The sequence below is a fragment of the Phalacrocorax aristotelis genome, chromosome 26 (genome assembly GCF_949628215.1).
Source record: "Phalacrocorax aristotelis chromosome 26, bGulAri2.1, whole genome shotgun sequence".
Lineage (NCBI taxonomy): Eukaryota > Metazoa > Chordata > Aves > Suliformes > Phalacrocoracidae > Phalacrocorax > Phalacrocorax aristotelis.
In genome coordinates this window covers 639,871-666,695 of record NC_134301.1, presented here as the reverse complement: position 1 = coordinate 666,695, position 26,825 = coordinate 639,871, and the positions used below count along the sequence as shown (strand labels likewise).

Sequence of the window (26,825 nt, the reverse complement as noted above, 5' to 3'; positions counted from 1 at the left end):
CGCTTCCCCCCGCATTACGGATTAGCTGAGTAATTAACTAACGAGCAGGTCAAGTTATAGGATTAAAAACCCTCTTCGCTCCCCCCACACTGACCCCTTCGTCTCCCCCCCGTGTTGCCACCGGGGCCGGAGGAAGGACTGGCCCGTTGCCATCCCGACCATCTTGGGTCTTTCGTTCTCCTTCTGGAACCACCACATCCGACAAATCACTGTGCCGGCATTTTCCTCGTCCGACGGATTAAAATGAGCCACGGGCACCCAGCAACACCGCCACAAGTTCGCCGAGCCCGCATCGCTACCGTCCAGGGTCCGTCGCGCTCCTTGTGTACCAGTGGAAAAAAACCCAGCATTAAAATATGCATCTTCCCAGTCCCCGGAGGTACCAAAACACGGACAAAAAGGCTGAAGACGAGCACCTCCGGCTGCGGAGCTCGCAGCCCAGCCGCTCCCCAGCAGTCACAGCGAGAAGCGAGCAAAATCATTCAATTTTTTTTAATGCCTTTTCTTGGCATCTTGACTGATTTATGAGGCTTTGGCAGCTCAGGGCAGGACCCACAGAGGTTCAGGGCGTGCTCACATCCCTGCCACAGGGGTAGGGAAGCGAGCTGTCTCGGAGCCATTCCCAGGATCAGCCTCTGGCTCCTCCGGTTCCTCGCCAACCCTGACGCTACCCAAGCCCTGGATGCAGCTGAGAGGCAATTTCGGGGGCGAGGGGGAGCTGCCGCAGCCCTGAGCAATGGTTTTGGGGGGCTGCCGACCTACATCCTGCCTCCGGCACCGGAGCGAGCGTGCACTGAGCAGCGTAACGCGACGGAAGGCGATGGGGACGCTACTGGGCCCTTCGCACCAGGCCGGAGACACAAGCAGCGGCCTCAGGAGCTTGGTTTGATTGAACCTGCTCTGATTTGTGCTACCTATCTCGATTGCGTCGCCAAGAAGAAGACAGGGGCCGAGAAAGGTGGGAAGAGAATCGTTTATGGCTTACAAACACAGAAGAGCAGCCGGTATTTTAGCAGCAGGGATGTGGCTGTCGCGATTGTCGCATCCGCTGGTGCCTTCACTCCCGCCCCGGGCCCTCCCCAGCCTGAGCCAGGACCTCAGCACCTGCCTGGGGCTGGAGCTTGTCGCAGCCTTATTTAAAAACAAGAGCCCTGCTTTACACTGTAATTTTTCCCCTATTTTTTTGGCTCAAAACACCCTTGGGTAGTGCTGATGCTTCGAGGCAGGCGTTACCCCGGGCATCTGTACCGGGGGATCTTATGGACAGGGAATAGGATCTACCACCTGCAGGGCAGGGCAGATCCTTCGCCTCAGAGACTTCACTGCTGTCTTGGATACCTGCACAGAAGCGCTTTTGTCACCATCAAGTCCGAGGGCTTTCAAAAACCCTTTGAACTTGCCGTCCACCTCCTCCTCGGTGCACACAGGTCTAACACCGGCGCTGGGGCAGCTACGGAGGCTGGGCGGGGCGATGCAGGGGCAGGAGAGGAGGCAGCAGGCAGACATCACTCAACATTTTCAGCAGAGATAGCTAAATCTTTTTTTTCTTCCCTAAAACATGCAGAAAAGAATCCCACAGACCATGCTAGTTAGCTATTTCTTTATCCAGCTCTGCTTCACTCCACGTGTTGCTCCAGCTTTATACAACTAAATCTGTATAATAAAGTTCCTGACGACCTCGCGCTCGCAGGGAGGGGGGAGGGACGGCACCACAGCCACACCCGCACACACACAGAGCCAACGCCGCTTTCAGGGTAGGTGGAGAGAAACAAAGTCACCACCTTTGTCTAACAGATGCGTTGTAATATTAAATGAAAGCTTAACAAAAATCTTTTTAAGAAAACCCCTCCCGGCCCTAGCCTACCACTCCATCAGCACAGTACGTAGCGTATTTGAGACCTGCTCAGCTCAGCACGTGCCCGAGGGCCGGTTGGCTTTGTTGGGCCGGTTTAATTCACGTTCTCTTGCCAGTCTGCGAGCGTCACAGGAGCCTCTCAAAAAGCAGAGCACGCCCGCCACCGAAAACGCCCTCACGCAGGTCTTGGGTCCCAATGGCAAGTTTCTACCGAGAGCTATGCTAGACCCGGTGACTTCAAGCCTCGGAGCTCCAGCGATTAAGCAGCACGTTACCATCAAGGGCTGTTTAGATGCCGTCAGAGCAAGGAGGTGCCCCGCGAGAAAGAAACCCGAGTAACCAACAGCTTGGGGTCTTTCCAGGGGGTGCCCAGGAGTTTGCAGATCTCTGCTCGTGTCCTTGTGCTGGAAGTGAAGGGCCTTCGTGCGCGACGAGAGGATCGCGGGTGTTCCGCACGCCGTCCCCTCCTATTTTAAGATGATGTGGTAGCTATCATTGGTTTCAGCTGCAAAAGAAGCAAAGCTCGTCAGCCGCCCGCAACAGCAAAGGAATCCGCTGGGTTTTGAGCAGATCCGACACAAGAGCTCCCCAAGAAGTACGGAAGGGAAATACAAGACGGAGCCCGGGCGTTAACGCACCTTTCATGGTGTCCAGAACGAAACAGGATTCGTCTTGGAAGTTCTGTATCATCTGAAAGAAGCCACAAAAGCAGCTTAGTCTGAGGCTGCGTTTAAACACGGCCGAAGCGCTTCACAGCCCTGAGCAAAGGCTTTGCCTTCTGCCATTCGGCAGCGGGCATAGATTTCGAATACTGAAAGGTCTAGAAGCTGCTCAGGCAGGAGCTTAGTGCTCTGTGAGGTAGGAAAGGCACCAGCCATAAATATTTATTCCTTCCTCCAGCTCTCCAGAACCGGAGGTCCAAACCAGCCAGCTGAGAGAGAAACCATCGGATTCTGGGATGCAGGTCTGAAAGCGAAGTCCTCCTGCAGCCACTCCCCTCCCTGTTTTTACAGCAAAGCTAGAGGCAGCCAGGCACGAAGGAGGGTGTGCAGGCAGGCTGGACTACCTCAGGGAGAGCCATCCACGCCTGGTAAACCTCACGGGTTTGTGAGGCATCCCAGCAGCAGGGCAGCGATCCCAGGCACCAACATCCTTGGCTCTGCAGGCTTCAGCGATTAGCTCCAACCCTTTGGAAACCGGAGGCGACCGAGCGGGGCCCTTCCTCAAGACCTGCCCGGGGAACCCGTTCCCCGGGGTCCCGCGCAACCCCCACAGCGGAGCTCAGAGCACAGACACGAACCAGCTGAAGCAACCCAGCGCAAGAGATTGAAAATAAGGAGCACCCAGGGGCTGTTACCTCATCGCTGATCAGCACGTGTATCCCCGTCGGACCCTGCTTGTAAATCTGGCTGATCTGTTGGGAAGAGATGCTGAAGAGCTGGGCCAGCTTTTCTGTCAGCTCCACCGCTGTCAGCTCCTCCAGATAAATCGCATGGTACACTGCGAGGAGAGGCGCTGTTACAGCTCGGCGCCCAGCGCAGCCTCGACATCTACACCGTGGGTGCAGAGACGCTTCAGCCACCGCCACACCGCCGACCCAGGGAGCGGGTGCTTCCAGGAGCGCCGCAAACAGGCCGCGCTCTGCCCGGGAGCGTCACAGCTCCGCTGGGGAGGGACCGCACGCGGCTCACCTACCGAGAGTTGCTTTCCAGCAGGTTAAACACCCGCCCTGCCGCGCCCGACTCGTGCGGCTGTCGTCTTTTCAAGCTCAAACTGCTAAACCTACACGCGACTGCAGCGCGTCTCCGGTGCCTGCTCTTGCTACGCCGCTGCGGCGTGCCCTGAGCTACAGAAGCATCGGCGCCGCAGTAACTCGGCTGTCATCAACGTCCTGCAGCGTTTGCTCTCTATTTACTTATGCAGTCCTTGCCCCAAAAAGCTTCTGTTTCGACTAGCATCTGCCGAGCGGCGTTGTGTACCATTCCTGGTGGTTTTCAATCCCAGCAGGATGGAAACACCGCCCCAGCACCTCCCCAGAGCCCCCCCTTGTTCCTCCACTCCCACGAGGCAGGTCCTGGGGGGAAGCGAGAGGATCCGAATCGGATCAGGGCAAGGAAAGGAGGAGCTGTTTGCTTTTGCGCTTGCCGCTCCAGTCACGGAGGTGGATAAACCGGCGCCTGGCTGCTCCACAAATGTAGGTCACTCATTGTTGTCTGGGCAATGCTGGATTCTCACAGCAGCTATCATTTGTCAGCTCAGAGCAGGCAACATGCCGGCGGATCCTGCAGCCACCCATTTGGTGGGCAAGGAGAAAAACCAGCCGGGTAGGACCAGGGCAGGGAAAAGGGTTCACCGCCATCTTCTGGCACCCTTGGCGAAGGGGGGCGTGCAGGACCCCCCCGGCCTGCGTACGAGCCTGGGTGAGGTCGCAGGTGAGCTCGCCCGCGAGCTCGCTGCCTCCTGGCAGCAAAGAGGTAAGAACGACAGCAGCCGACACGAGGCGCAGCAGCTGAAAATGAAAGCCACAGACCCTCTCCGAGCTGCTGCGCGGGCTCCGGTAACACGAGTGGCTGCGAGAGGGGCCTTTCGCCAGCCCAAAACCCACAGGGCAGCGGCGTGGGGATGAGGGTCTCAGAGGCAACTGGTGCTGAGCGCCCGTGGGCAGCAGCGGCAGGGCTGGAAACGGCCCCCACCCCATTTCTGTTTGCTGAACCCCCCGGCTGTGATTTTCCCTCTCGCCCTGTCAGCGGCAACCCAAGCCCGTGTGCCCCCAGCCGGGCTTTGAAGCCCTTACCAAAAAAAGTACTGGTTACTGTGTCGCCGTCCTCGTGTTTCTGCTGGAGGTCCCTCAGCTGCTGGGACTCCTGACACACGTAGATGGTCAGTCTGGGCCGCACCATCCTGCGGACAGAGCAGCGAGTGAACGCCATCGGACTTGCTCAAGGACACGTCCAGGCCCCGACACTTCACCAGCGCTTTTCCCTCCCCTCTATCCTCAAAAGGAAAAGAGGAGATCGACAAACTCATCTCAAAGCAAAAACCATCGTGGCTGTCCCCTCCTTGCTGATGCAACAAAGGTTTTTGCGAGAAGGGACGAAGCCAGCATGGGGACACGGTGCCAGCTGGCTACCGAGCAGCTAAATCGGACGGTTCACTCCCAAGGACAGAGCAGTCATGGTTCAGACTGAGCTCTGCTGGTACCACACAGGCTCCTTCCCCTTCAGAGTCTCATTCTGCAGTTGACTTGAGGGCCGTCACAAGCCAAATGAAGCACGTGATTGGGAAAAGCCAACATGGCTTTGCTAAAGGCAGATCGTGCTTGACAAACCTGGTGGCCTTCTATGACACAGTGACTTGCCTGGTTGACATGGGGCGGGCAGTGGACATTGTCTGCCTGGACTTCTCCAAGGCGTTTGATACGGTCCCCCACAGTCTCCTCCGGGAGAAATTAAAGCGTTAAGGCCCAGACAAGGGGTCTGTGCAGTGGGTGGGGACCTGGCTGAGAGGCCGCACCCAAAGGGTGGTGGTAAATAGCTCCTTTTCCAAGTGGCACCCTGCCACTAGTGGGGTCCCCCAGGGATTGATATTGGGCCCAATGTTGTTCAATATCTTCCTGAGTGATCTGGATAACGGGATCCAGTGTAGCCTGATGACATTTGCAGGTGACACCAAGTTGAGTGGGGAAGTAGACACTCCAGAAGGGAGAGCTGCTCTGCAGGGAGACCTGGGTAGGCTGGAAGAGTGGGCCAGCAGGAACCTTATGAAGTTCAACAAGGAGGAGTGTAAGATCATGCACCTGGGAAAACATAATCCAGGAGTGCAGCAAAGGCTGGGATCCACCTGGCTGGAGAGCAGCTCTGTGGGAAGGGACCTGGGGGTCCTGGTGGACGGGAACCTCAACATGAGGGAACAGTGGCTGCTGCGGCCAAGAAGGCCAACGGGATGCTGGGCTGCATCAAAAAGGGCATCGCCAGCAGAGAGAAAGAAGTCATCATCCCGCTCTACTCAGCGCTGGTCAGGCCACACCTGGAGCACTGTGTACAGTTCTGGTCCCCGCTGTACAAAAAGGATGTGGCCAGGCTGGAAGGGGCCCAGAGAAGGGCCGCCAGGATGATCACAGGACTGGGCAGCTGCCATACAAGGATGGGCTGGGAGAGCTGGGTTTGTTCAGCCTTGGGAAAAGGAGGCTCAGAGGGGATCTCATCCCCACGTACCAGCACTTAAGGGGTAGCTACAGAGAAGATGGAGACTCCCTTTTTACACGGAGTCCCACGGAGAGGACAAGGGGGATGGACACAAGTTGCCCTTGGGGAGATGCCGACTGGACACAAGAGGGAAGTGTTTCACAGTGAGGACAGTCACCATTGGAATAACCTCCCCAGGGAAGTGGCTGACTCGGCCACGTTGGGCACCTTCAAGAGTTGTCTGGACAGGGTGCTGGGCCATCTTGTCTAGCCTGTGCTCTTCCTAGAGAGGTTGGACTAGATGATCCCTGAGGTCCCTTCCCACCTGGGATTCCGTGATTCTGTGAAAAGCCAGCAGCATCTCCTGTCCTTCGCGCCCTTCTCCCCAGCACAGCGCGACCCCGTTTGCCCGCTATCGGAGGCAGTACATTAACCCCCAGATCGCTCCCACCCGTGCGTTATCGGAGACCCGCACTGATGCCTCCCCGGACCCTCCCCGCAGGACGCTGCCCACCCTGTGCCCCTCCGGCTGCAGCGGCGCCTTCTGAAACGCTCCAGCTCAGACAGGAGGTCAGTAAAACACCAGTCCCTGCTTCCTCAGGGAAAGGGGCAAAGGACTATTCCCTTTCTGGGAAGGTAATTCCGCTGAGAGGCGGTTCAGAGGACGGAGGAAACAAGCAGAGTATCGGTGGGACTTTCTGGCTTGTGGCTTCGTTCTCTGACTCTCAAAGAGTAAGGTCGCTTCTAACACTTCTCTCCCACATGGATTTTCTTCCCCAGATTGTCTCTGGAGCGGTTACCGTGCTGGCTAAGTTATCAAATTTGACTGAAAGAGGTTCAGGAAGGTTAATGAAACTCTTTTCTCTCCCATAGCAAGAGCCAAGCAATCGAGCTAAAACAAATACAATTTACCTACCGCCTACAGTCAGCTTTTAAGCAAACAACATACCGTCCTTTCAACGCGTTGAAGAGCCTGATGCCATCCGCAGGGCCGCAGATCTGGATAACATCTTCTCTGGTCAGCTTCAGTAAGTCTGCACCTACAGTTTTAAAAATCAAAAGGAGAAAAAGTCACACAATCCAGCCCAAAACGTCCAGGATGGGGGGAGTGGGGGGGCTCCAGGCACCACCGCTGTGCCAGCTCCCCCTCCTCCCGCTCGCAAAGCTAACCCCATTCCCAAACTGCTTCTGCCTTCTCGCTAACGACCTCCCCCTGCTTCCCCCAGAAGGACGCTCGCAAGATTTTCTTTCCAGACTGGTTTTGCAAGAGCGTGTTTCGGTACAAGCCTCTGTCCCGCATTATCATTTACAGGCGGCTGCCCGGCGCCTCGCTGACCCTGGATAAGGGAGGCCGTATCACCAGGGAAGGAGAGGAAAAATAAATGCGAAGCGTTTCTTTACACACAGTGCTTTCCCCCAGAGCAGCATTTCTCAGCTTGTTTTAAGACCAGAGGGTGCTGCGAGCTCTCGGAAGGGAAACCACCCCAGCCCCCACTGCTGTGCCAGTTGAGAGCGAGGTGAGAAACGAAGAACACGGCTTTCGGGGAGCCACGTTTTATTGTGTTACACAAAATATGAGATTTTTAAAAACATTTATATTCCCAACGGTAACACGAAGACGGCCTCAGGAGCAAGAGGCGGCCTTGGCACAGAGGAGGGACACGGATGCGGGTAGGGACGACGTTGCAACCTACCTGAGAAGTTTCTGAAAAGCCGAGAAAAAGTGGAGAAGCGGTTTCGGTGCAGCCACTGCTGGGCCTCCTGGGGCGTGCTGGTGGGCAAGAGGTTCTGCAACAGAGGAGAAGGGTCATCGCCTCAGAGGTGATGCGGAGGCGCTTCCACTGAGGGACGAGCACAGGTCAGCTCAGCCAGCGTTTGTAATCACAGTCTTAAATCGAGACCCATGCGAGCCAGGCTGGCAGCACACGCGCAAGAAAGGCTGGAGCCCGGATGGGTTTTGATTTAAAAAGGCTTCAGAAGGACAGAGAAAGAGGAAGGAAGCACAGGGGAAAGCACAGTGGAGATCAAGGCAGTAAGTGAAGGTCACAGCGAGCTACACAAAGCTTGCTCACAGCTCCGCATCACTGTAGCGGACGTTTTTCACCCCATCACCTCTTTTTGCAACTGGAGTAAAGAAGAAGTTATAACTCCCCACAGACGTTAAACTAGGGCAGCCTCTTCCCCAGCAAGCTACAGCCACCCACAAACGCGCCCCCGCTCCGTCCCCAAATCCCGTTTTCTGACCTGTGCACCATCCTTACCACAAGCATAAGCTCTGAGGTGTGACTTACATCTGCGATCGGAGGGGGTGGCTCGGGCTGATGGTTCGGAGAGCCATTGCTAGGTTGGGGAGAAGAGCCAGACAGAGCAGAACACGAGGTCAGCGCCGCTCTTCCCCTTCCGGCGCGGGATTGCGGCAGGCAGCAACCACCACCCTCCAAATCCCACAGCCCAGAGCACCGAAACACAGGGACGGACAGCTGCGTGGCCACGGCAACACCGTCGTCGCCGCAGTGCGACGCTTTGCAAGAGCAAACGGCCTCCGTTGGAGCATTAACGCGACGGGGAAAGGCAGAGCGAAGCGGGCTGGAAGCTGAACCGCTGCTCGAACGCACACGGGCTCCTCAGGCAAGAGCCGAGCTTTGCTGAGGCCACAAGAGGTAAACAGCGCTCAGCGTCATGGGCTTTGATTTGATTTTCCCCCACTGGCACAGCCTCTTGGGCTGCTTCACCCCGCCGCACACCTCGGGACCAGGCCCCTCCTTGTGCCGGCTGCCAGCTCAGACACGCCAGTCTCTCGTGCAGGGCAGAAATCGGTAGCCAGCCAGCCTCGCCTCCAGACTTACCCTTCGCCAATGGAAAAACTGCTGTGGGAGCTGTTGAAGCCAGGGGATGGCGCGTTATTGACGTACGTTATCTCCGGCCAGGGAGAACACTAGAAAGGAAAATCCAGAAGAGTCACGGCGTCGCTGCGAACGAGCGCGCGCATCTGCTCTGGTCAGCACGGGTTAACGGCTATTTGCTGACCGGCGGCCGCTGCCGAAACAGAATTCAAGAATGAAGTAGGGGATTAAAAGAAGCCACGGCAATTCACTGCAGCTGGTCACAAAGCTCAGATTTAGTGATTCTTAATCTCCAAAGGCGAAAAGTCACAAAATTGAAACACTGGGAGAGCTGGGATCTAAACCGCCGCTCTGGCACTGGGCTGACACGCACGGCACCCGCCAGCCGCGCTGCGGGTCGGGCCCAAGTCGGGCACGGACGACCGTCCCCAGATTCACCTGGCGCAGGGCGAGGGCTCCCTCCCCTGGGCTGTTCAGCACCGACCCTTCAGACGACTGAATTTTAATAGACCAACACTTTCCACTAGCGCAGAGAGGAAACGACAGGGTTTTTCTGCCAGCTCACGACCTCGGTGGGCAGTTGCCACAGAGGCAAAACGAAGCTTGCAGGGAGAGGTAAAAATCTTTTATTAGACGATCTATTACAGTGGGGAAAAACCATCACGTTTCCAGGCACTAGAGCCCTTTTTCAGGTCTAGTGAGAAACATCTTTGCCTATAAAACTCGTCTTGCTTTTGTCTTGCAGCTATAAACAACCTGGCCCAACGTTTCACAGCAGAACACTGACTCTTTAACGGGTTTCGTTAAAACAATGACACCAGTCGCTGCGTGAAAGAGCACCCCACCTCTGTGAGTATCGTAGTTTCGTAGGAGGGCTGGTATTTCTCTTTCTCATGAGGTGTTCGCTTCTCCATCTTCTCCCTGTCCGTCTTCTGCTTCCGATCGGCTCCTTTGGGCTGGAAGGGAGATACTCCTGTTAGAGCAGCAGTGTGGCAGGGCAGCAGCTGGAGAGATGTGCAAGAAATGCAAGGACCAGAAAAAGTAACTCATCCTTCTACTCACCCGCTTGTTGCTTTACAGAGAGAAAAGGAAGCGGCTGGGACTGTCTGCACAGAGAATTAACTACGGTGACAATATCACTTTGGTAACAACCCCAATATCCTCATCTACCCACGCCCCTAAAACGGGGCCTGGAACATCCGAACAAGGAGGTGAAATATTTTTCAGAAGAAACTTGTTGGCTCTAAGGGGACAAAGGCCAGTTTCTGGTGTCAAGTATCTGAGCTGCGCTTTCTGCACCCTCACCACCCGCTTCGAGAGGCGGCATTTCAGCGGCACAAACCGCACCAGACATGAGAGCGCTCAGTTATGTCCTTGCCTTTGCCACGACCTTGAAAACCCGTGCGCTTTCTCATATGCAAGATTAAGATGATTTTACTTGCTGCCTTTATCAAACGCTCAAAGCCCTGGGGAAAGCAGCAAGTAAGACAGCGCCATTATAACCACCAAAGCTATCCCGGTGCTCTCCTGCGCAGAAGCCTAAAGAATTTCCCCTAAAACTTGGCTGTGCACGGGCTCTGCCTTGGCTCCCCCGCCAGCACTCCCAAGGGAAAGGAATTTGGCCTTGGTGAGCCAACACAGCTGCCTGCCGACATGCAGACGCCTCCCGCCTGGATCAGCGGCATCCATGGCACCGGCGGGGACGCTTTAGGACTGCAAATACAGTACCACAGCCTTCCCGCTCCAAATTTCTTCTCTGGACAGCAAAACCGAGACCCGAACGTGGCACCGCCACGCTCCGAGTGAGGCGAGGCAGAGCTGCTTGGCTGTGGCTTGGCCAGCCAGTTCCTGCCATGACAGTCTAATGGTTGCTCTTATCTTTCCGCAGTCAGCGCTGCTGCTTCTGGCAGCTAGGAGGGATCTGCGCTCCAGGCGCCGACGAGCGTGGCTAAGGCGCCCTCAGCAGCTGTTTTGAAAGCACCGAAATGCTCCCAGCTTTTGAGGGGCAGAGGGGAGACAGGAAGAGCAGGGCAGGAGCCTCAATCACATTAACCCAGAGACATAGGGCACCCCACGGCGAATGGGTCTCGCACAGGCACAGGGCAACACCGGCACCCAGCGTTGAGCCTGCTGCCCAAGCAGCACCCCAACCCAGGGAGCGGCTGCATCAGCCGAGCGGGAGGGAAGGCTGAGACCATCAGAGACCATCCCCCTCTGCAGGGTGACCGTACCCTGAAGCCACAGCTTCGCTGCTTTGGCTCTTCCCGGCTCAAGGTCAACAGAGCCAAAAAACACCCACCCCACCCCCTGGCCTGAAGAGCTGAAGCTCATTAGAAACACAGTGGCAGGCACCTTGCGCTCTCACTACCCTCCAGGTCTTGTTTGCGACCAGCCTTGTCCCTTCCCGACTCCACAGCCATCCGCTTAGACTGTTTGCATCGAGATACCAGCCAGAGCTCAAACAAACCCTAACAAATCACACCCCTGCCTTGAAACGCTATAACCCAAACAGGCAAAAGAGAAGAGAGAGAAGGGGAAAGATGCCAAGCGGCAGCGGGACACGCTGCCCGATATCACGCGGCAGCTTCACCGCACAACCGCAAAGCGGCGCAGGCGCCCTGGCCACGCGACCGACCCCGCCACGTGCCAAGCGCCCCCCGAAGGGAGGAGGACACAGAAGCCCCGGCAAAGATATCGCGTGGCGTTGCTGGGACGATGGGGTAGCGGAGGCAACCTCAGCGTACCAGACAGCACGGGCACAGCGTGCCCCTGCTTCTTCCCTGCGCAGCTGCCCCCGCGGCACAACACCTGGGCGCTGCTGCGCGCGCGCCCCTTCTCGGCCACCCACGCCATCGCGGTGCCGTGGCTGCCACCGCCAGGTCGTGGCTTTTTCTGCAAACAACTTGCAACAGGGACCAGATGCCTGCGCCGCCGGAGAGGCTGGATGCAGACGGACCCTCAGATGCAGGTAATAAAGTGAGGAGTTTAGACAGATGCCGAAGCTCCTTGGAGGATCTCCCAGGCTGATAAGACTCAAGATTAAAGGTGGGAGGTTTCAAGTTCTCCCTGTGCGTTGCTCTTGGCCTACTCGTTCTGTAGCCTCATTGGCACCCAGACTCGATCAACAGTGGAACCAGGGAGAGAACGGCAACACAGGAAGAGAGGCCCTTTCGCAGACAAGCCTGGCCACAGTCCTGCACCCGAGACGTTCACTGGGGCTGCAGCGTGAATTGGGACCGACTCCCAGTTTGTTTCCTAGCGGGGAAAGGACACCAACGGGCCGAGGTACCTTGAAGACCTTGATCTGGCAGCTGGCAGAGTGCAGGTGCTCCGTGTACTCCCCGTTCTCGTTCTCCTTAAACGTGTCTATCTGGACCCGAAAGGGTACCCCCTTCTCGCCTCCATGCTTCCGCATGGTGAACTCCGTGCTGATACAGTGGACCTGGGGGAAGGCAAGGCGTCCTGCGGTTAGTAATTCCGCCGTGTTTGACTGACCACAGCCTTCCCATTCCCCTCGCGGGAGCCAGGACAGCGCTCGCGTGAAGGGCGGCCCGGTGAGAAGGGCGAAATACAGAGGTGGGATGGGACCGCGCCAAGGACCCCCAGCATTAAGGAGTTAAGGGGATGCCGCAGCCGAGGCGGAGCCACATTCTTTAAGCACGTTTTGCAACCTCTTAACGTTAACAAGGAAGCCCCGGATCAGCAGGGCAGAGGGTTCGGATCAGCAGGGCAGAGGGTTCGGATCAGCAGGGCAGAGGGTTCGGATCAGCAGGGCAGAGGGTTCGGATCAGCAGGGCAGAGGGTTCGGCTGCACCAGCCTCCACACGCTGCAGCCTGTGATTCTAGGTGGGCGCGCCAGACTTCCAAGAGGCTGGTGAGATGCGCAAAAGCCTCTAAGCAAGGCGGAGACCTGAATCACAAAAGCAGCGGGACCTAAACGACCGCAGAAATGTGTAAAACAACTTATTGGTGGTCAACTGCGCCTGTGCCTCGCTAGTGCGTGAACCGCTGCTCCCTTGCGTTGCTTAGGGCAGGAGGTAGGGTGTATTTTAGCTGACATCCTTCCACCACTGCAGCATCCGGCTGCTATTTCACTGCTTTGAGCCAAAAAGGCATCTCTTTCCCCCTTGGAAAGCTTTTATTTTTTTCCCCTAGGCCCCTGCAACAGGAGTTTCCTCACTTCTCCTCTTTTACCTGGATAAACACCGAAGTCCTCTTGGAAGGATCCCATAGAAACTCCACTGTATTGAGCTGGGTTGGGTTTGCTCTAGGGTCAATGATGCCCACGGACATTGGGATATCTGCAGGGGCACATGTGGGGAACACGCTGCGATTGCAGTAGGAGGAAGAGATTCACGGGGAACATACGGAAGAACCAACCACGTCTCCCAAAGTGCAGAATCGTGACAGCACTTTGTCCCTTGAAGTCAAGGGACTGGGAGCCCGGCCGGAGGCGCTTCAGGCACCCACACCTGCTCCAGCCCCAGCCTGGGTGCTGCCACAGGGACTCACCTATGTCCAGTATCCTGTCCCCAGGCCTGTTCCACCGCCAGCCCTCCAGCTGCTGATGCTCCGTGTACTGCAGCCGCCGGTCATGAAACACCACCCGGAATATGCTCTAGAGGGGAGAAACAGTCAGTGCCTGGAGCTGCCCCAGGGAACCTGAGAGCCTTCAAGCTACGAGACATCTCCCGGTTACAGAGGGGCCTGGAGGCTGGCGGGGAGGCCAAACCAAGAAAAGAAAGCCCAGAAGGACACATGGGACAGAAGCGTGAAGGTGGCAGCTTATCCTTCCCGAACTGTAAGTGACCAGCAACTGCCTCTTGGCTTGACCCCAGGGCCCACGAGGCGGGTTGGGCGCCACCGGCCAGGCTGTCTCGACAAGCGGGGTTCCCCAGGGCTCGGTGCTGGGGCCAGTCGTGTTTAATGGCTTCGCCAATGATCTGGGCGAGGGGATCGAGGGCGCCCTCAGGGCGTTTGCAGATGACACCAAGCTGGGCGGGAGTGTCGATCTGCTCGAGGGCAGGAAGGCTCTGCAGAGGGACCAGGACAGGCTGGATCCATGGGCCAAGCTCAGCTGGGTGAGGTTTAACAAGGCCAAGTGCTGGGTCCTGCCCTTGGGTCACACCAACCCCAGGCAACGCTCCAGGCTGAGGGGAGCCCTTCTCGCTCTCTGCAACCCCCCGAGAGGGGCTGGAGTGAGGGGGGGGTCGGTCTCTGCTCCCAAGTCACCAGTGACAGGATGAGAGGAAACGGCCTCAGGCTGCATCAGGGGAGGTTTAGGTTGGAGATGAGGGAAAATGTCTTCCCTGCCAGAGGGGTCAGGCCCTGGCACAGGCTGCCCAGAGAGGTGGGGGAGTCACCGTCCCTGGGGGGGCTCAAACATTGTGCAGCTGTGGCCCCTGGGGACATGGTTTAGGAGACCTGGGGGTGTTGGGTTGGGGTTGAACTTGATGATCCAAGAGGTCTTTTTCAACCTTAACAATTCTGTGATTCTGTGACGAGGTGGGAGAAGGGGAAAGGGAAAACAACAGCCAGCCAAGCCAGTGCTGTCCCACACACGCTGTCAGAGGCCGCTGCAGGAACACAGGACGAGACCTCGCTCGCCGCTCCCTGCGGCAGGGGATGGCTCCAGCCGGACCCGCCACCCACACTCTCCGCTTACCTTTACCAGTTTCCCATTTATCTCCGGCAGCTCCCCGATTTTCCTGTTGTCCAGCATCCGGATTTCATAGGACTGCCCTGAGGGAAAGACAAGCAGGGCACCTCGCGGTTAGTCGGGGATGGACCTTTGCCGCCACCCCTCCTCTGGCGTTTTGACATCTCTTCTGCCACACTAGATGTGCCACTGGATCTTCTCATCACGTTTCAGTGGGGCGTCGTATGAGCATGAGCCATTAGAGCCTCGGCTCTAACCCCCCCTCCAGGAACAGAAAATCCTCCCCTTCCTGCAGCAGTACTTTCCAGGAATTACCCTTATTAACCCAAGACCAAGAACAGGGGAAAAATGGATTACACAAGCTTCATCTGACATCGGTCGCCAACCCTGATCTTCCAGTTCTACTTGAAAGCAGCGGGTACGCCTTGAACCTGTAAAACGCACCCGCCGCAGAGCACCCCGGCTAACACCAGTTAACCACCTTACGGCGCACAGATTTTAGTTAGGTTAAATCCTACACACGATTCACCGCCGTAACCAGAGGACAGGCAGCAGGGCGAAAGAGATGGAGCAGCCTGGGGTTTACCACTGAGGTGCTTTCCATTCCCAAAGGCAGAGTTTTATTTTGCAGGGTGTTTACCCGAGGGGCGCACAGCCCGCGGGGGGCAGGGGGCTTCTCTCACCTTGGTTGAGATAAGTGAGTGTTTCGTCGTGGAGCTTGACGGCGGGGGACGTGGCGGCACACAGCACGTACTGGAAAGGCAGAATTTTGTTCTCGTTTTCAGGAGGCAAACTCGATTCTTCCTGCTTGAAGATGGGGAGGGCAAGGACGTCGCTGCAAAGAGATTTGTCAGACAGATTCATTTCAGCTCCAGCTACAGAGAAATGATGCATCTGGTATTTGGTTCCTCCTCCTAGGGAGAGCGCTGAGCTTTTTTTAGTTAAAAAACCCACATACCCTGACATCTCTCTGCAGAACTGCAAAGGAGCATTAAAGCAGACTGAGTAGTCTGAGAAGACGACCTGACACCTGCTCTTGCTAAAGCTTTTCTCAAATTAGCCTCCCTGTCCATCCAAAACCCACACATTTCTTGCTTCAAAGCTGAGACAAGAGTTTGCGTGTCAGACCGAAGCCCGGCTCCTCCGACGGCACGACTCCTGCGCCACTCGCGCATCAGCGCAGAGCTGCTGCAGAGACAGACGCACGCAGGATGGCGTCCGTGTCGCGCCGAGAAACGCCCGTCCTCTTCCTCGTGGTCCCAGCCCGCTCACCTCCGCCAGCAAAGCAGCCCCATACCCTTCCCCCTGCTCCAAGCAGAGCGGCCAGGAGCTCCTTTACCCTCCAGGAGAGGCTTGGCAGGAACCTGAAGCCTTGCTCAGGTCAAGGTCGCCAATTTTTTCACCGTCGCCTCCTCTGCGCTTAGAGAAGCCCCCCAGCAAACAGGGGTGTCAGCCAGCGCGGAGGCAGAGACCTCGGGGCACATCGGAGCAGGGGGACGCACGGTCAGAGCACCAAACCCTCCCTCCTGCAGCCGTAACCACACGACACACACGAGCGTCTCGGTGGAGCAAATCCTGCGGGCTCCAACACAGAAAGAGCCCTTCTGGCACGAGGGCAGCAGGAGGCGCCCCCCAGCTTTCCCCAAACCCATCGACAAGCCCCCAGACCCAAGAACCCTTTGTGCCACCACACAACCAGCCAGCCCTGACCCAAACCAAGAGCTTGGGAAGCCCGCGGAGGTCAGAAGACGCTGCATGTCGCCGGCGGCACAGCCCGCGCCGCGCGTCCCCACACCACGGGACATGGGAGAAACCAGACCTGGGCTTCTGAGGCAACCGCAGGCACCTGGTTTCTCCCTTACGGGTCGGGCTTTTACCGAAAGCCACCACAGCTCCTGCCCAGCCTATGTTTAACGACAGGAGGAACCGCCCTGGGGAGCCAGCGGGACGGCTTCACCACGAACCATTACCCTGCAGCAGGCCAAGCACCCTCCTGGCTATCCAGTTGTAGGAGATGAGTTATGTGGGAGCTCCGCACCATGCCACGGAGCAGCACAGAGCTGCTCCAGCTGGCACGAGCTCGCGCTCATCCTCTGGATGCTGCCACGCCGCTCTTGGCGTTGGCTCGGAAAAGCCAGGGCGTTCGAGCCCCGTGCTACCAACGTTTCCCAAGAGAAGGATGTCTCCAGGTCATTGCAACTACGCAAAAAGCTCGCTGCCTCTGCTCCCCTGCAAACACGGACACTTCCATACTCAAAAAGGCCACGTGGCAACAAGAACTTGCTGAATAATGTTACTTTAAAAACCATCAGCGATACCCCAGAGCGTACGGATGTGTATTTAATAGAAATTGTTTCAGAAGCGGACTCCCAGCAGTTGTTTCGAGCCAGAACAATGGCCAAGAGCAATTACTCTGTTGTGCATAAACCAGAACATCCTCCCACCCACCCACAGGAGCAGAGCCCAGAGGAAAAGCAGAGCCTGGGCAGACGCGTTTGAGCACAGACACGACCGCAGAGCCGAGGATCGGCTGCCAGGGCCACCCAGCACCATCCCACCGCCCCAGGTGAAACGCGGCGCGGGGCAGAGCCGCTCAGGTCCCTTCGAAGGGCAGGAGTGAAGCGCTAAGCGCCGATGAAGAGTCAGGTCGTCTGCCTCTCCTGTTACAGCTTTGGGCTGCAAGCGTAAGGAAGGAGTTAAATCAGCTTGTTTTATCCTTTAGTTGAACATTAAAAACCTTTCCCAAGGAAAAACTGGACTTATCTGGCCAAATACCAGCTCCCACCCTAACAGGGCTTTAACCCTTTGGTCTCCAGAGGCCAAATATCCACCCTTCTTCCAGCGCTGTGCAAGTAACACCCACCGCTGCTGCCCAAACCCGAGCAGGAGGGCCCTTCCCTGCCGACATCCCAACTTATCAGACATTACGGAGCCGTGCAGACGCCCCGGTCTCAGCACCGATGAGGCATCAAGGCGTGCGTACAGTTAGGCAAACGACACGACCCGGAGGATAAACCTCCCTGCAGCTCCATCTCACTAGCAGAGGAACGGCGTTTCCTCCCGCAGAAGGACATCTCGCCCAAGCAGGCTGCCGAGGCAGGACGAAGCACGGATGTTACCGAGTCCTGTAAGAAGGCACGAGGACGGGGAATACCAGCGCTAACCTGCTGCGCCCAGATGGACAGGAAAATTCATTTAAAGGCTACACCCTGCACAAATTCACCCGGCAGCCGGAGGAATGCAGGATGCGCTTCTCCTGCACGCACGAGCGCTTGTTTTCCTCGCGGGCTTTGACACAGCAATGCTTCAGCCCCACTTCCGCGGCCTCGGGAGACCCCGGTTTTTGCTCTTTCTTTTGCTTTGCCTCACATAAAAACAGCCTGGGTGAGGAAGAGCAAAGCTCGACTGCGACCTCTCGCGTGGAGCGCTGGCACGTTGCCATCGCCCCCGCTTTCGCTCGCGCGGAGCCCCCACGCGATGCGGGATCCACATCACGCAGCACAGCCGGCTGCTGCAATATCACAACCTGCTTCTCAGGGCTCCAGGAAGCTCCACGCGGCCACTAACACCGCTTGGAGGCCTGCCGAGAGGAGCGGCCGAGCCATCCCCGCCAAAACTCCCCAAATCCAGCGCTAGAGCGTTGCCACGACACCCCTGCCTGCAGGGAACGATCCTTCGCCATCGCAGCGGCCGCGGGTTTTGCCGAGAGCCCCTCAGCTGGGACCCCTGGTCACTCACACGCCGCTATAGGGCCCAGGGAAGAGGGTCAGCTTTACGCATCGCAGGGTGCAATAAAAAAAGAGAAATATTTATAGAGACGACGTGGTTATAAAACAGCAAGGGAAAGCTCGGCAGCTCCTGGCCTGGCGTCTTCACGGCGCCTCCGGGTGAGGGACAACCTCAGCCACCTGCAAATGCAGCAAAACGCCGCAGCCACGACCTGCGAGGCGATTCACGGCGGCACAGAGGGCCGTGAATTTGTTATTTGGCCTCCTGTTAGTCTCCCACCAAGTCGCCAAGTTCAAGAGCGGTTGTTTTGGGGAGCTGCGAGTCCTTCAGGTACCGACGTCCCACGAGCAGCCCCAGTGCGGCCAAACCGAGCAGCCATCAGCGGGCTTTTCTTTAGACAAACCCGTGCGTGGTCCTGCCGACTCCAAAGGCACCTGGACGAGTTCCTGCAACTCCTGGGGACACACCTCCCTTTAAAAAAAAAACATTTCACTGTACAACTGAACATGCTTTTGGGGGAAGACACTTCACTTAAGGCGTCTGGCTCTGGGGAGGGAGGGAATCTCCTGGAAGAGGGGGAAAAGAATAATCACAGAGAAACTCTGCGGATGGAAGTAGTCAGCCAGTGCCCGATTATCGCCTCTGAAGCCGCCTCTGCAGCCACCTCTGCTCTCCTAAAAAACCCAATTCCAGGGAACAACAGTAACACCAAGAATTCAGGTTCGTCAGCAAATGCAAAGCACAATCCCACCGTGCAACTCAAACGAGAAGCAGCTTCCAGCCACGCGACAACCTCCCGCCGCCACCTACCAGCGCTCGCTCCCAAGGTAGTAACGTGCCTCTTCCATAGGGAGAAGGGATGAAAGAGGAAAACCCCCGCCAAGGCAAGCACAGAAAAGGCACAAACACGCTCAAAATCCAAGGTGCCTGTTGAAACCTTTCCCCCCCTTCCCGCGACACTGAGAGAAAATGTCAGATGTCAGGACAGGAAGGTCGGCGCGCTCACCTACGGGGGCACACGCTCTATTTACGGGCGCCGTAGGTCAAGAAAAGTCTCCGAAAAAGAGAGTCGGGTTTCAGACGGCCGAGCGAGCCCCGCAGAGCGCAGCTCGGCAGCAGGTCGGGCTCAGAGCAGCGGCGCAGCCACCGCGTCGCCGACACACAGCTCAAAGCCCCTTTGGCACCGGTAATACCGGCGTGGAAAAGCTTTGCAGCCGGGTCGGTGCGTGGCACGGCGACACGCAGAGCCGCGGCCTCGGGAAACCTCCGCTCGAACCTCTGGCGCTGAAAACCGGCGCCCGGCTGGGCCAGGTAAAGGATGTAAACGCTTCGAGGCTGCGAGCTAAGTGAAGGTTTCCTCACGCAATTAAAACTTTTGATGCACGGCCAACGGGTTTTAGCTTGACGGAGGCAACTCTATACATCAAGATCACCCAGGACGCCTTTGCTCGCCCTGCGAGGGGAGTGTTTGTGCACAGGACCCCTCACCCAAAAAGCGGGGAAAGGGAGGAGAAGGAGCTTCAAAGCTTCATGACCCACCTTCCCAGAGCAAAGCTGGACCTGCCCTGCACATGTTAAACTGGAAACTCATTCCCTCCCTCCCCATCAAAGGTAACGAAGGAGGAATCTCTCCTCCGAAAAGCCACCGGTCACAGCACTCAGCGTCGCTATTGCCGGGAGAGGCGATGGACGTGACCCCCCCTGAGCTCCCCCCGAGCTCACACACCTTTGGGACTGTTTTTTCCCCAAGCACTTCAGTTAAACAAACCCCAAAGGCTGTGACAGATCCTAACAGCGGTCAGGGATAACCTTGGGAAAGCACTGGCTTTCCTCATCCCTGGAAGGAAGGAGAGACGGAGGCTGGATGAGAAGAGCTGCTCCTCCACTTCCCCTGCAAAGGGGCGGCGGGCGGGAAGCTGCTTTCCAGCCCGTTGTACCGTAAGCAATCACCCAACGGGTCATTTTTAATTCTGACTTTGCCGTTTCCAATTGCAGCCCCCTCAGAACGCCCCAGACTCGCATGAAGGCGTCCTCTTCTGGCATCCTCCTCCCGGACGGCTTCACCTCAGCCCCAACGTCCAGGCCTTTCTTTGCCCAGCTCCCGCCTCGGGTCCGCAGGGAGGGATCCACATCGTCCTCCCTCCTCGCTCCCAGCCGAGGGGGATCCCAGGATGAAAACGAGTGGAACAGAAGTCACTTTTGAACTAGCAAAGCTCTCCCCTCAAATTACACCAAGGCAGCTCTCTCGCAGAACTCGCTGCGCCCGCACCGGCCCACGACGGAGCTAATTCATCGAGGATGGCAGCGGGGAAGCGCGGGGCCGCTCGCAGTCCGGCTCGGCAGACCCCGTCCACACCAGCACCTCACCCGCAGGCTGCGTGTCCCCGTTAGAACCCACGCAGCCAGATACGAGGTGTTACCGGGTCTCAAACGGAGGCTCGGCCGAGCGGCTGGACGCCAGAGCCGGGGTCGGGAGGGCAGAGCAGCGAAGCAAGCTGAGACCAGTCTCCGGAACACGGGCCACGTACTCGTGCAATATAGGTTGAGCATCCAACGCTACAAGGTCCCGATCCCGACCATCGCACTCATGGACAGGGCATCTGACCCTGCACGGGTCCTGCTCCTCAACGGTGCTCCTGGTTTAGCTCAGTCAGGACGACAGAGCTGGTCTCCCCCCCCCAAAAAAATGCCGGTGGTCCTCCAGGAGGGCAGTTGATTAAGGCAAAGTGCTGCTCTTGGGGCTGTTATGTTATGCTGCATAAAACCAAAGCAACCAGCCACAGGCTCTTCTAACCAGCAGCGGAGGAGAAGCATGGGAGATGATTTAACTGCACTTTGAGGACATCAGGAGGCCAAAGACCGAGAGCGGCGCAGGGGCTGCTCAGCCCCACGACCTCGAGCGCATCCACTCCCCGAAACGGCTGCCCAGCGGCCGACGGGCTCTTTGCAACCGCGGCTCCATCCCGACTTCAAGCGGCCACGGCCCGGTGTCGGAGCCGAGCGCCCAGCTCCCTCCTGAACCGTCCCCCATCTTTAGGTGCATTTTGGGGCTCCTCAGCCCACCCCGAGCCCCCCGGGGCGGCCAGCCCCTCTCCCCGGTGCGGGATGGACCCTGTAAGGTGGCCGGAGCAGCCGGAGCTGCCCACCTACCTCATGCTGTAGGCCCCAGCGCCCAGCTCCTGGCCGATACCCGACAGGCTGGCGTCGAAGTCCTGCACCAGCCCGGACTCGATCACCTCGTCCGCCAGCGGCAGCTTCAGAGCCCAGGCCATCCTCACCCACAGGCACGGGGCGCGAGCCCCGGGCGAGGGGGCCGCGTCCCCCGTGGAGGAGGGCAGCGGGGGGCTCCTCGGCGGGCGCCCCGGTGCGTCACCCCTCTCAGCGGAGAGGTAAGCTCGCTCCCCAGGGGGGCTCAGCGGCACTCCCCCCTTCTCCTGGGGGTGCCGAGCCCCCCACTGCCCCTTGTGGGGCCCTCTCCTGAGATGGCTAACTTGGGGACCCCCCTGAGACCCACTGCATGGGGCTCAACCCCCAACCCACAGCCACCCACCGCCCGCCCTTTGGAACCCCTTCCACAGGGCCACCCTGAACACCTCAAAGCCTACAGAGACCCCCAAGGGGCCCCCACACCCCTGAGCCCCCCCTCCCAAGGGGCTGCACCCCCAGGGGACCCCGAGCCCTCCTGACCCCCCCACGGGGTTGCACCCCCAGGCCCTACACCCCCCCCGAGGGGCTACACCCGTGGGAACCCCCCCAGGCACTACACCCCTCCAAAAGGGCTGCACCCCCAGGGGACCCCAAGCCCTACTGCTCTCCCCAAAGGGACTGCACCCCCAGGGACCCCCCCAGGCCCTACAACCCCCCGAGGGGCTGCACCCCCAGGCCCTACACCCCCGCAAAGGTCCGCCCCCCGCGGGGACACCCCAGGCCCTGCCGACTCCCCAAGGGGCCGTCCTGGCCCCCCTCAAAGGCCACCTCCCGTCACGGGGCTGCCCCCGAGGCTCGGCGCTACCCCCAGAGCCGCTCTCCGAGGGCTGCACCCCCCAGCCCCGCCGCGGAGCCCCCCGGCCCGGCCCCGCCGCTCCCGCCCCGGGCCGCGGCCCCCGCAAGATGGAGGCGGCGGCGCCCCGGACCCCCCGCCCCCGCCGCCAGAGGGGAGGCGGCCCCGCCCCGCCGCCGCGCTCAGCCAATGGCAGCCGCGCACCGCCGGGTGACGCGCGGCGGGAGGTAGCCAATGGAGAGCTTCGCGCCCGGCCAGCCGCGCGGGGATTGGCCGGGGGGCGGGGCGCTCGGGTCCGTGCAGTCCCTCCCGGAGGGTGGCGGGTTCGAGTCCCGGCCCCGGATCATGCGTGCGCTGAGTTGCGCGGGTCTCAGCCCCTCCCGGGGCTGCAGCGGGGATGGAGGGAACGACGCCGGCCCAGCTCCATCCTCGGAGCCGCTTCCCCGAAAACCCAGGTGCTGGTGGCACGGGAAGCCACAGCAGGGTGCCAAGAGCAGCCTTCGTTCCACAGCCCGCAGGGTCTGGGACTAGGTGGGTTGAGTAGGGACCCCCCCACACACCCCGCTCTTCCTTCCCCCCCGGTCCGGCAAAAAGGGGAAAGGAAAAGAAAAAAGAAAAATACTGTTTATTTCACACCACTACATCAAGTGCATCAGTCTGCCGTGTGCCCTGGCGGGGCCACCGGCCTCCCCTCCCCATCCCCCCAGCCTCCCCCCTCCAGCCATCGCCTCTCCCCAGCACTCTCCAGGCAAGAGGGGGGGGCGATGGATGGAGCCCCCAACCCGCTTGGCCCCCACGTTGGGGTAGGGGGAGGCGGGGAGGGGGCGCTGCCTCCATTATGGGGCTCGTGTCCCCTCCCCAAAACCCTCTGGGGACGACGGTGGGGAGCCCAGTGAAGTCCCCAACCACCACCCACGGTGATGTCCCCATGGCTGGGGGGGATGGGTTTCGCACCCAGAAGCCCCTCACACCGGCGGGCACGAGGCCGGGGACCGCCAAAATCAAAGGGGGGTTGAAATTAAACTGGGGCTCACCCCTAGCAAGCCGTGACGCTACCTCGGAAACACAGGAAAACGGCCAAAACCCAAAAATCACTCCTTTTTCTTGGGGGGGTCACACACTTGGGGGGGCGGGACGGGCGGTGTGTGCAGGCAGGGGGTCCGTCACCACGCAACGTTACAGGCAGGAGGCACGAGGCAGGCGTGACAGCCGCCGTGAACACGCTTAGGTCATGTGTGATGTGGAGGAAGAGGGGACAGACGGACACACGGACACACCTACGGGCACGGTGGGGCGGTGGAGACCCCAGCACCCACCGCGGGGCCGGGGGGACAGAGTCGGTGGTGAAAGTGCTGATGGCAGGAGGTCGGGGGGGGACAATGGGGTGGGGGTGGGGGGACACGTCCCCGTCCCCGTCCCCCATTTAGGGGATCTGAAAGACGTTGAGTTTACTGGTGTTTTTGAGGGTCTGCCGGCGGTTGCAGAACCAGACGCGGACGACTTCGCGGTCGTAGTTGAGCTCCTTGGCGATCTCGGTGATCTCCTGGCCGGTGGGCAAGGCGTTCTTCTCGAAGTAGGCGTTGAGAGCCTCGATGGCTTGGGGGGTGAAGGAGGTACGGCGCTTCCGCTTTTTGGAGGGCTCCCCCCCCACGAACTCCATCAGGTTTTGTTGCCCCTCTTGGTTACGGAGCTCGGCTTCGCTCAACCACTTCTCCAGCACCGGTTTGAGCTTCTGGGCGCTCTTGGGGGTGATGTCCAGCTTCTCGAACCTGCGGCGGGCACCGGGAAGGCCTCAGGGACGTGGCGAGGATTGGGGGGGGACACCATGGGGGGACACACGCCGTGACGGGGCCGGGGCACCGCTGCCTTCGGCGGGCGAGACCACAGCGGGGAGCAGCGCCGCGGTGAGGAGCCCCACGGGCAGCGACCCCACCCGCCCTCCTTCCCTCCCCTTTCCTCCTCTTCTCCGGTCTTCCTCCCTTTCCCTCACCTTCCTTCTCTCCCGTTTTCCCCCTTTTCCCAATTCTCCTCCCTTTCTCCAGTTCTCCTTTTCTCACGCTTCCCCTCTGATTTTCCTCCCTTTCTCAGATTTTCCTTTTTTCCCCACTTCCCTCCTTTCCCTCTAATTTTCCTTTCCCTTTTCCTTTTTCTCCATTTTTCCCTTTCTCCAACTTTCCTTTCCTCCCCTTCCCTCCAACTTTCCTCTCTTTGTCCTATTTCCCTCCCTTTCTCCAATTTCCCTCTTTCTCTATTTTTCTTCCTTTTCTCTCATTTCACTCCTTTTCTCTGACTTCCCTTTTTCTTTCTCCAATTCCCCTCCCCTTCTCCAATTTTCCTTTCTCTATTTCTCCTTCCTACAATTTCCCTCCTTTTCTCCACTTTCCTTTTCTCCAATTTCCTTTTCTCCACTTTCCTTTTCTCCAATTTCCCTCCCTTTTCTCCACTTTCCCTCATTTTCTCCAATTTCCCTCCTTTTCTCCACTTTCCTTTTCTCCAATTTCCCTCCTTTTCTCCAATTTCCCTCATTTTCTCCAATTTCCCTCCTTTTCTCCACTTTCCTTTTCTCCAATTTCCTTTTCTCCAATTTCCCTCCTTTTCTCCACTTTCCTTTTCTCCATTTTCCCTCATTTTCTCCAATTTCCCTCCCTTTTCTCCACTTTCCTTTTCTCCAATTTCCCTCCTTTTCTCCAATTTCCCTCCTTTTCTCCACTTTCCTTTTCTCCAATTTCCCTCCTTTTCTCCATTTTCCTTTTCTCCACTTTCCTTTTCTCCAATTTCCCTCCTTTTCTCCACTCTCCCTTTCTCCAATTTCCCTCCTTTTCTCCAATTTCCCTCCTTTTCTCCACTCTCCCTTTCTCCAATTTCCCTCCTTTTCTCCAATTTCCCTCCTTTTCTCCACTCTCCCTTTCTCCAATTTCCCTCCTTTTCTCCAATTTCCCTCCTTTTCTCCACTCTCCCTTTCTCCAATTTCCCTCCTTTTCTCCAATTTCCCTCCTTTTCTCCACTCTCCCTTTCTCCAATTTCCCTCCTTTTCTCCAATTTCCCTCCTTTTCTCCACTCTCCCTTTCTCCAATTTCCCTCCTTTTCTCCAATTTCCCTCCTTTTCTCCACTCTCCCTTTCTCCAATTTCCCTCCTTTTCTCCAATTTCCCTCCTTTTCTCCACTCTCCCTTTCTCCAATTTCCCTCCTTTTCTCCAATGTTCCTCCCTTTCTCCAAGCTTCCTCTCCCGGTTCCCCTCCGGTGCCGCGGCTGCGCGCCCCGAGCAGGGCTCTGCAGCGCCCCGAGGCCGCGGCCCCGTACCTGCAGATGGCCGACTGGCTGTAGGCAGGTCCCTCGGTGGCCGTCAGGGCCTGTCCCACCTGCGTCTGCGTCAGGCCGAGGGACAAGCGCCGGATCTTGAAGTTCTTGGCGAATTCCCGGATCTCCTCCAGGTTGATCCCGTCCTCCTCTGCGCTGCTGTTGGGAGCCGAGGGCTCTGCCGGCGGAGGGACGCGGGGGCTGCCGTGAAACGGCCACGGAGCCGCCTCCCCCCCCACTAATGAGCATCACTTGGTTAGGTGCCCTAACGAAGGCCGGGTGCTGGCGGTCACGCCCACGGATGCAGGGTGCAGGTGTGCAGCATCCTTCCCCCATCCCAGACCCCAGTATCCCTCTTCCCAGGGGATCCCAGTCCCCAGCATCCCCCCAGCGTCCCCCACAGCATCCTCTCCCCGTCCCAGGGGATCCCAGACCCCGGTAAACCTCTTCCTAGGGGATCCCAGTCCCCGGCACCCCCCCAGTATCCCCCCAGTGACTCACTGGAGACCAGCTGGCTGACGGTGGGGGTCTCCGAGCAGGTGATGGGGACGGGCGCGGAGGAAGCCTTTGCCACTGGGGCAGGGTTTGCCATCACCACGGCCGGCTGGGCGAGAGCCGGGGCCGGCTGGATGGGCTGCACCTGGGGCAGAGGGCAGGGTCAGCACCCCCAGAGCAGGGGCTCCCCCTCTTCCAACGCCACGGGCAGGCTGCTCCCTGCCCACCGGCCCCATCCGCGCCGTGGCAGGAGAGCGGCCACAGCGTTGCTTTTGCTCATGGTGGAGGTGAGACAGGCTGGGACAGAGAGGTGACACTGGAAACCACCCACTCCATGCTGGGAATGGGGACTTGACAGCTCTGTACTGGGTTTGGGGTGTCCCACCACGTAGGTTTGGGGGCAACGAGCACCTCTGCTCACGCCACAGTGAGGCTTGATCTTCCCCATCCCAGCTGAGAAATCTGGTGGCCACAGAAAGCAGGATGCCCCACGGGGTGACATCCCAAAGATGCTCATGGGCTCCCAAAGCAATGTAGTTGGGTCCCAAAGCAACGTGGCCGGGTCCCAGCGCCACACACCTGGGTCCCAAAGGTGCTCACGTGCTCCCAAGCAATGTGGCCGGGTACCAAAACAACATGGCCAGGACTCAAAGATACTCGTATGCTCCCAAAACCACATGATTGGGTCTCAAAGACACTCACATGCTCCAAAAACAACGTGGTCAGGTCCCAAAGCCACGCATCTGGATCCCAAAGACACTC

The 26,825-nt window shown here is 58.5% G+C and overlaps 2 protein-coding genes across 3 annotated transcripts in view; both read right to left on the bottom strand.

The window, feature by feature from the left end:
- Window positions 1–955: 955 nt before the first annotated feature.
- Window positions 956–21,856, bottom strand: TFCP2 (transcription factor CP2). 2 transcript variants are annotated; one of them, XM_075075537.1, is made up of 15 exons: window positions 21,421–21,856; window positions 15,225–15,376; window positions 14,548–14,624; window positions 13,395–13,500; window positions 13,077–13,183; window positions 12,172–12,324; window positions 9,728–9,838; window positions 8,886–8,974; window positions 8,301–8,379; window positions 7,734–7,827; window positions 6,989–7,079; window positions 4,650–4,756; window positions 3,213–3,355; window positions 2,494–2,545; window positions 956–2,360 (listed from the first exon to the last, which is right to left on the bottom strand). In XM_075075537.1, exons 1-15 carry the CDS (start codon window positions 21,540–21,542, stop codon window positions 2,323–2,325), a joined length of 1,521 nt encoding a protein of 506 aa, XP_074931638.1. In that variant the 5' UTR covers window positions 21,543–21,856; the 3' UTR covers window positions 956–2,322. The 2 variants fall into 2 exon arrangements, with proteins under 2 accessions (XP_074931638.1, XP_074931639.1); XM_075075538.1 differs by having other exon boundaries at window positions 8,331–8,379; window positions 21,421–21,753.
- A 1,021-nt stretch (window positions 21,857–22,877) lies between these two features.
- The window catches only part of POU6F1 (POU class 6 homeobox 1), a 30,877-nt gene continuing 26,929 nt past the window's right edge, over window positions 22,878–26,825 (bottom strand). Inside the window, 3 exon segments of the mRNA XM_075075641.1 lie at window positions 22,878–24,039; window positions 25,572–25,746; window positions 26,070–26,208. Coding sequence (XP_074931742.1) covers window positions 23,694–24,039; window positions 25,572–25,746; window positions 26,070–26,208 — 660 coding nt within the window. The 3' untranslated portion in view covers window positions 22,878–23,693.

What these genes read in the sequence shown, in the direction of transcription:
- TFCP2 (XM_075075537.1), bottom strand. Translation starts at nt 21,542, where the DNA reads ATGGCCTGGGCTCTGAAGCTGCCGCTGGCGGACGAGGTGATCGAGTCC. An exon ending in GCCAGATCAAGGTCTTCAAG is followed by an intron (nt 9,839 to 12,171) that starts GTACCTCGGCCC and finishes TCTCCCTTCCAG; the next exon opens with CCCAAAGGAGCCGATCGGAA. An exon ending in AGTAACCAGTACTTTTTTTG is followed by an intron (nt 3,356 to 4,649) that starts GTAAGGGCTTCA and finishes CTCTCCTCGCAG; the next exon opens with TGTACCATGCGATTTATCTG.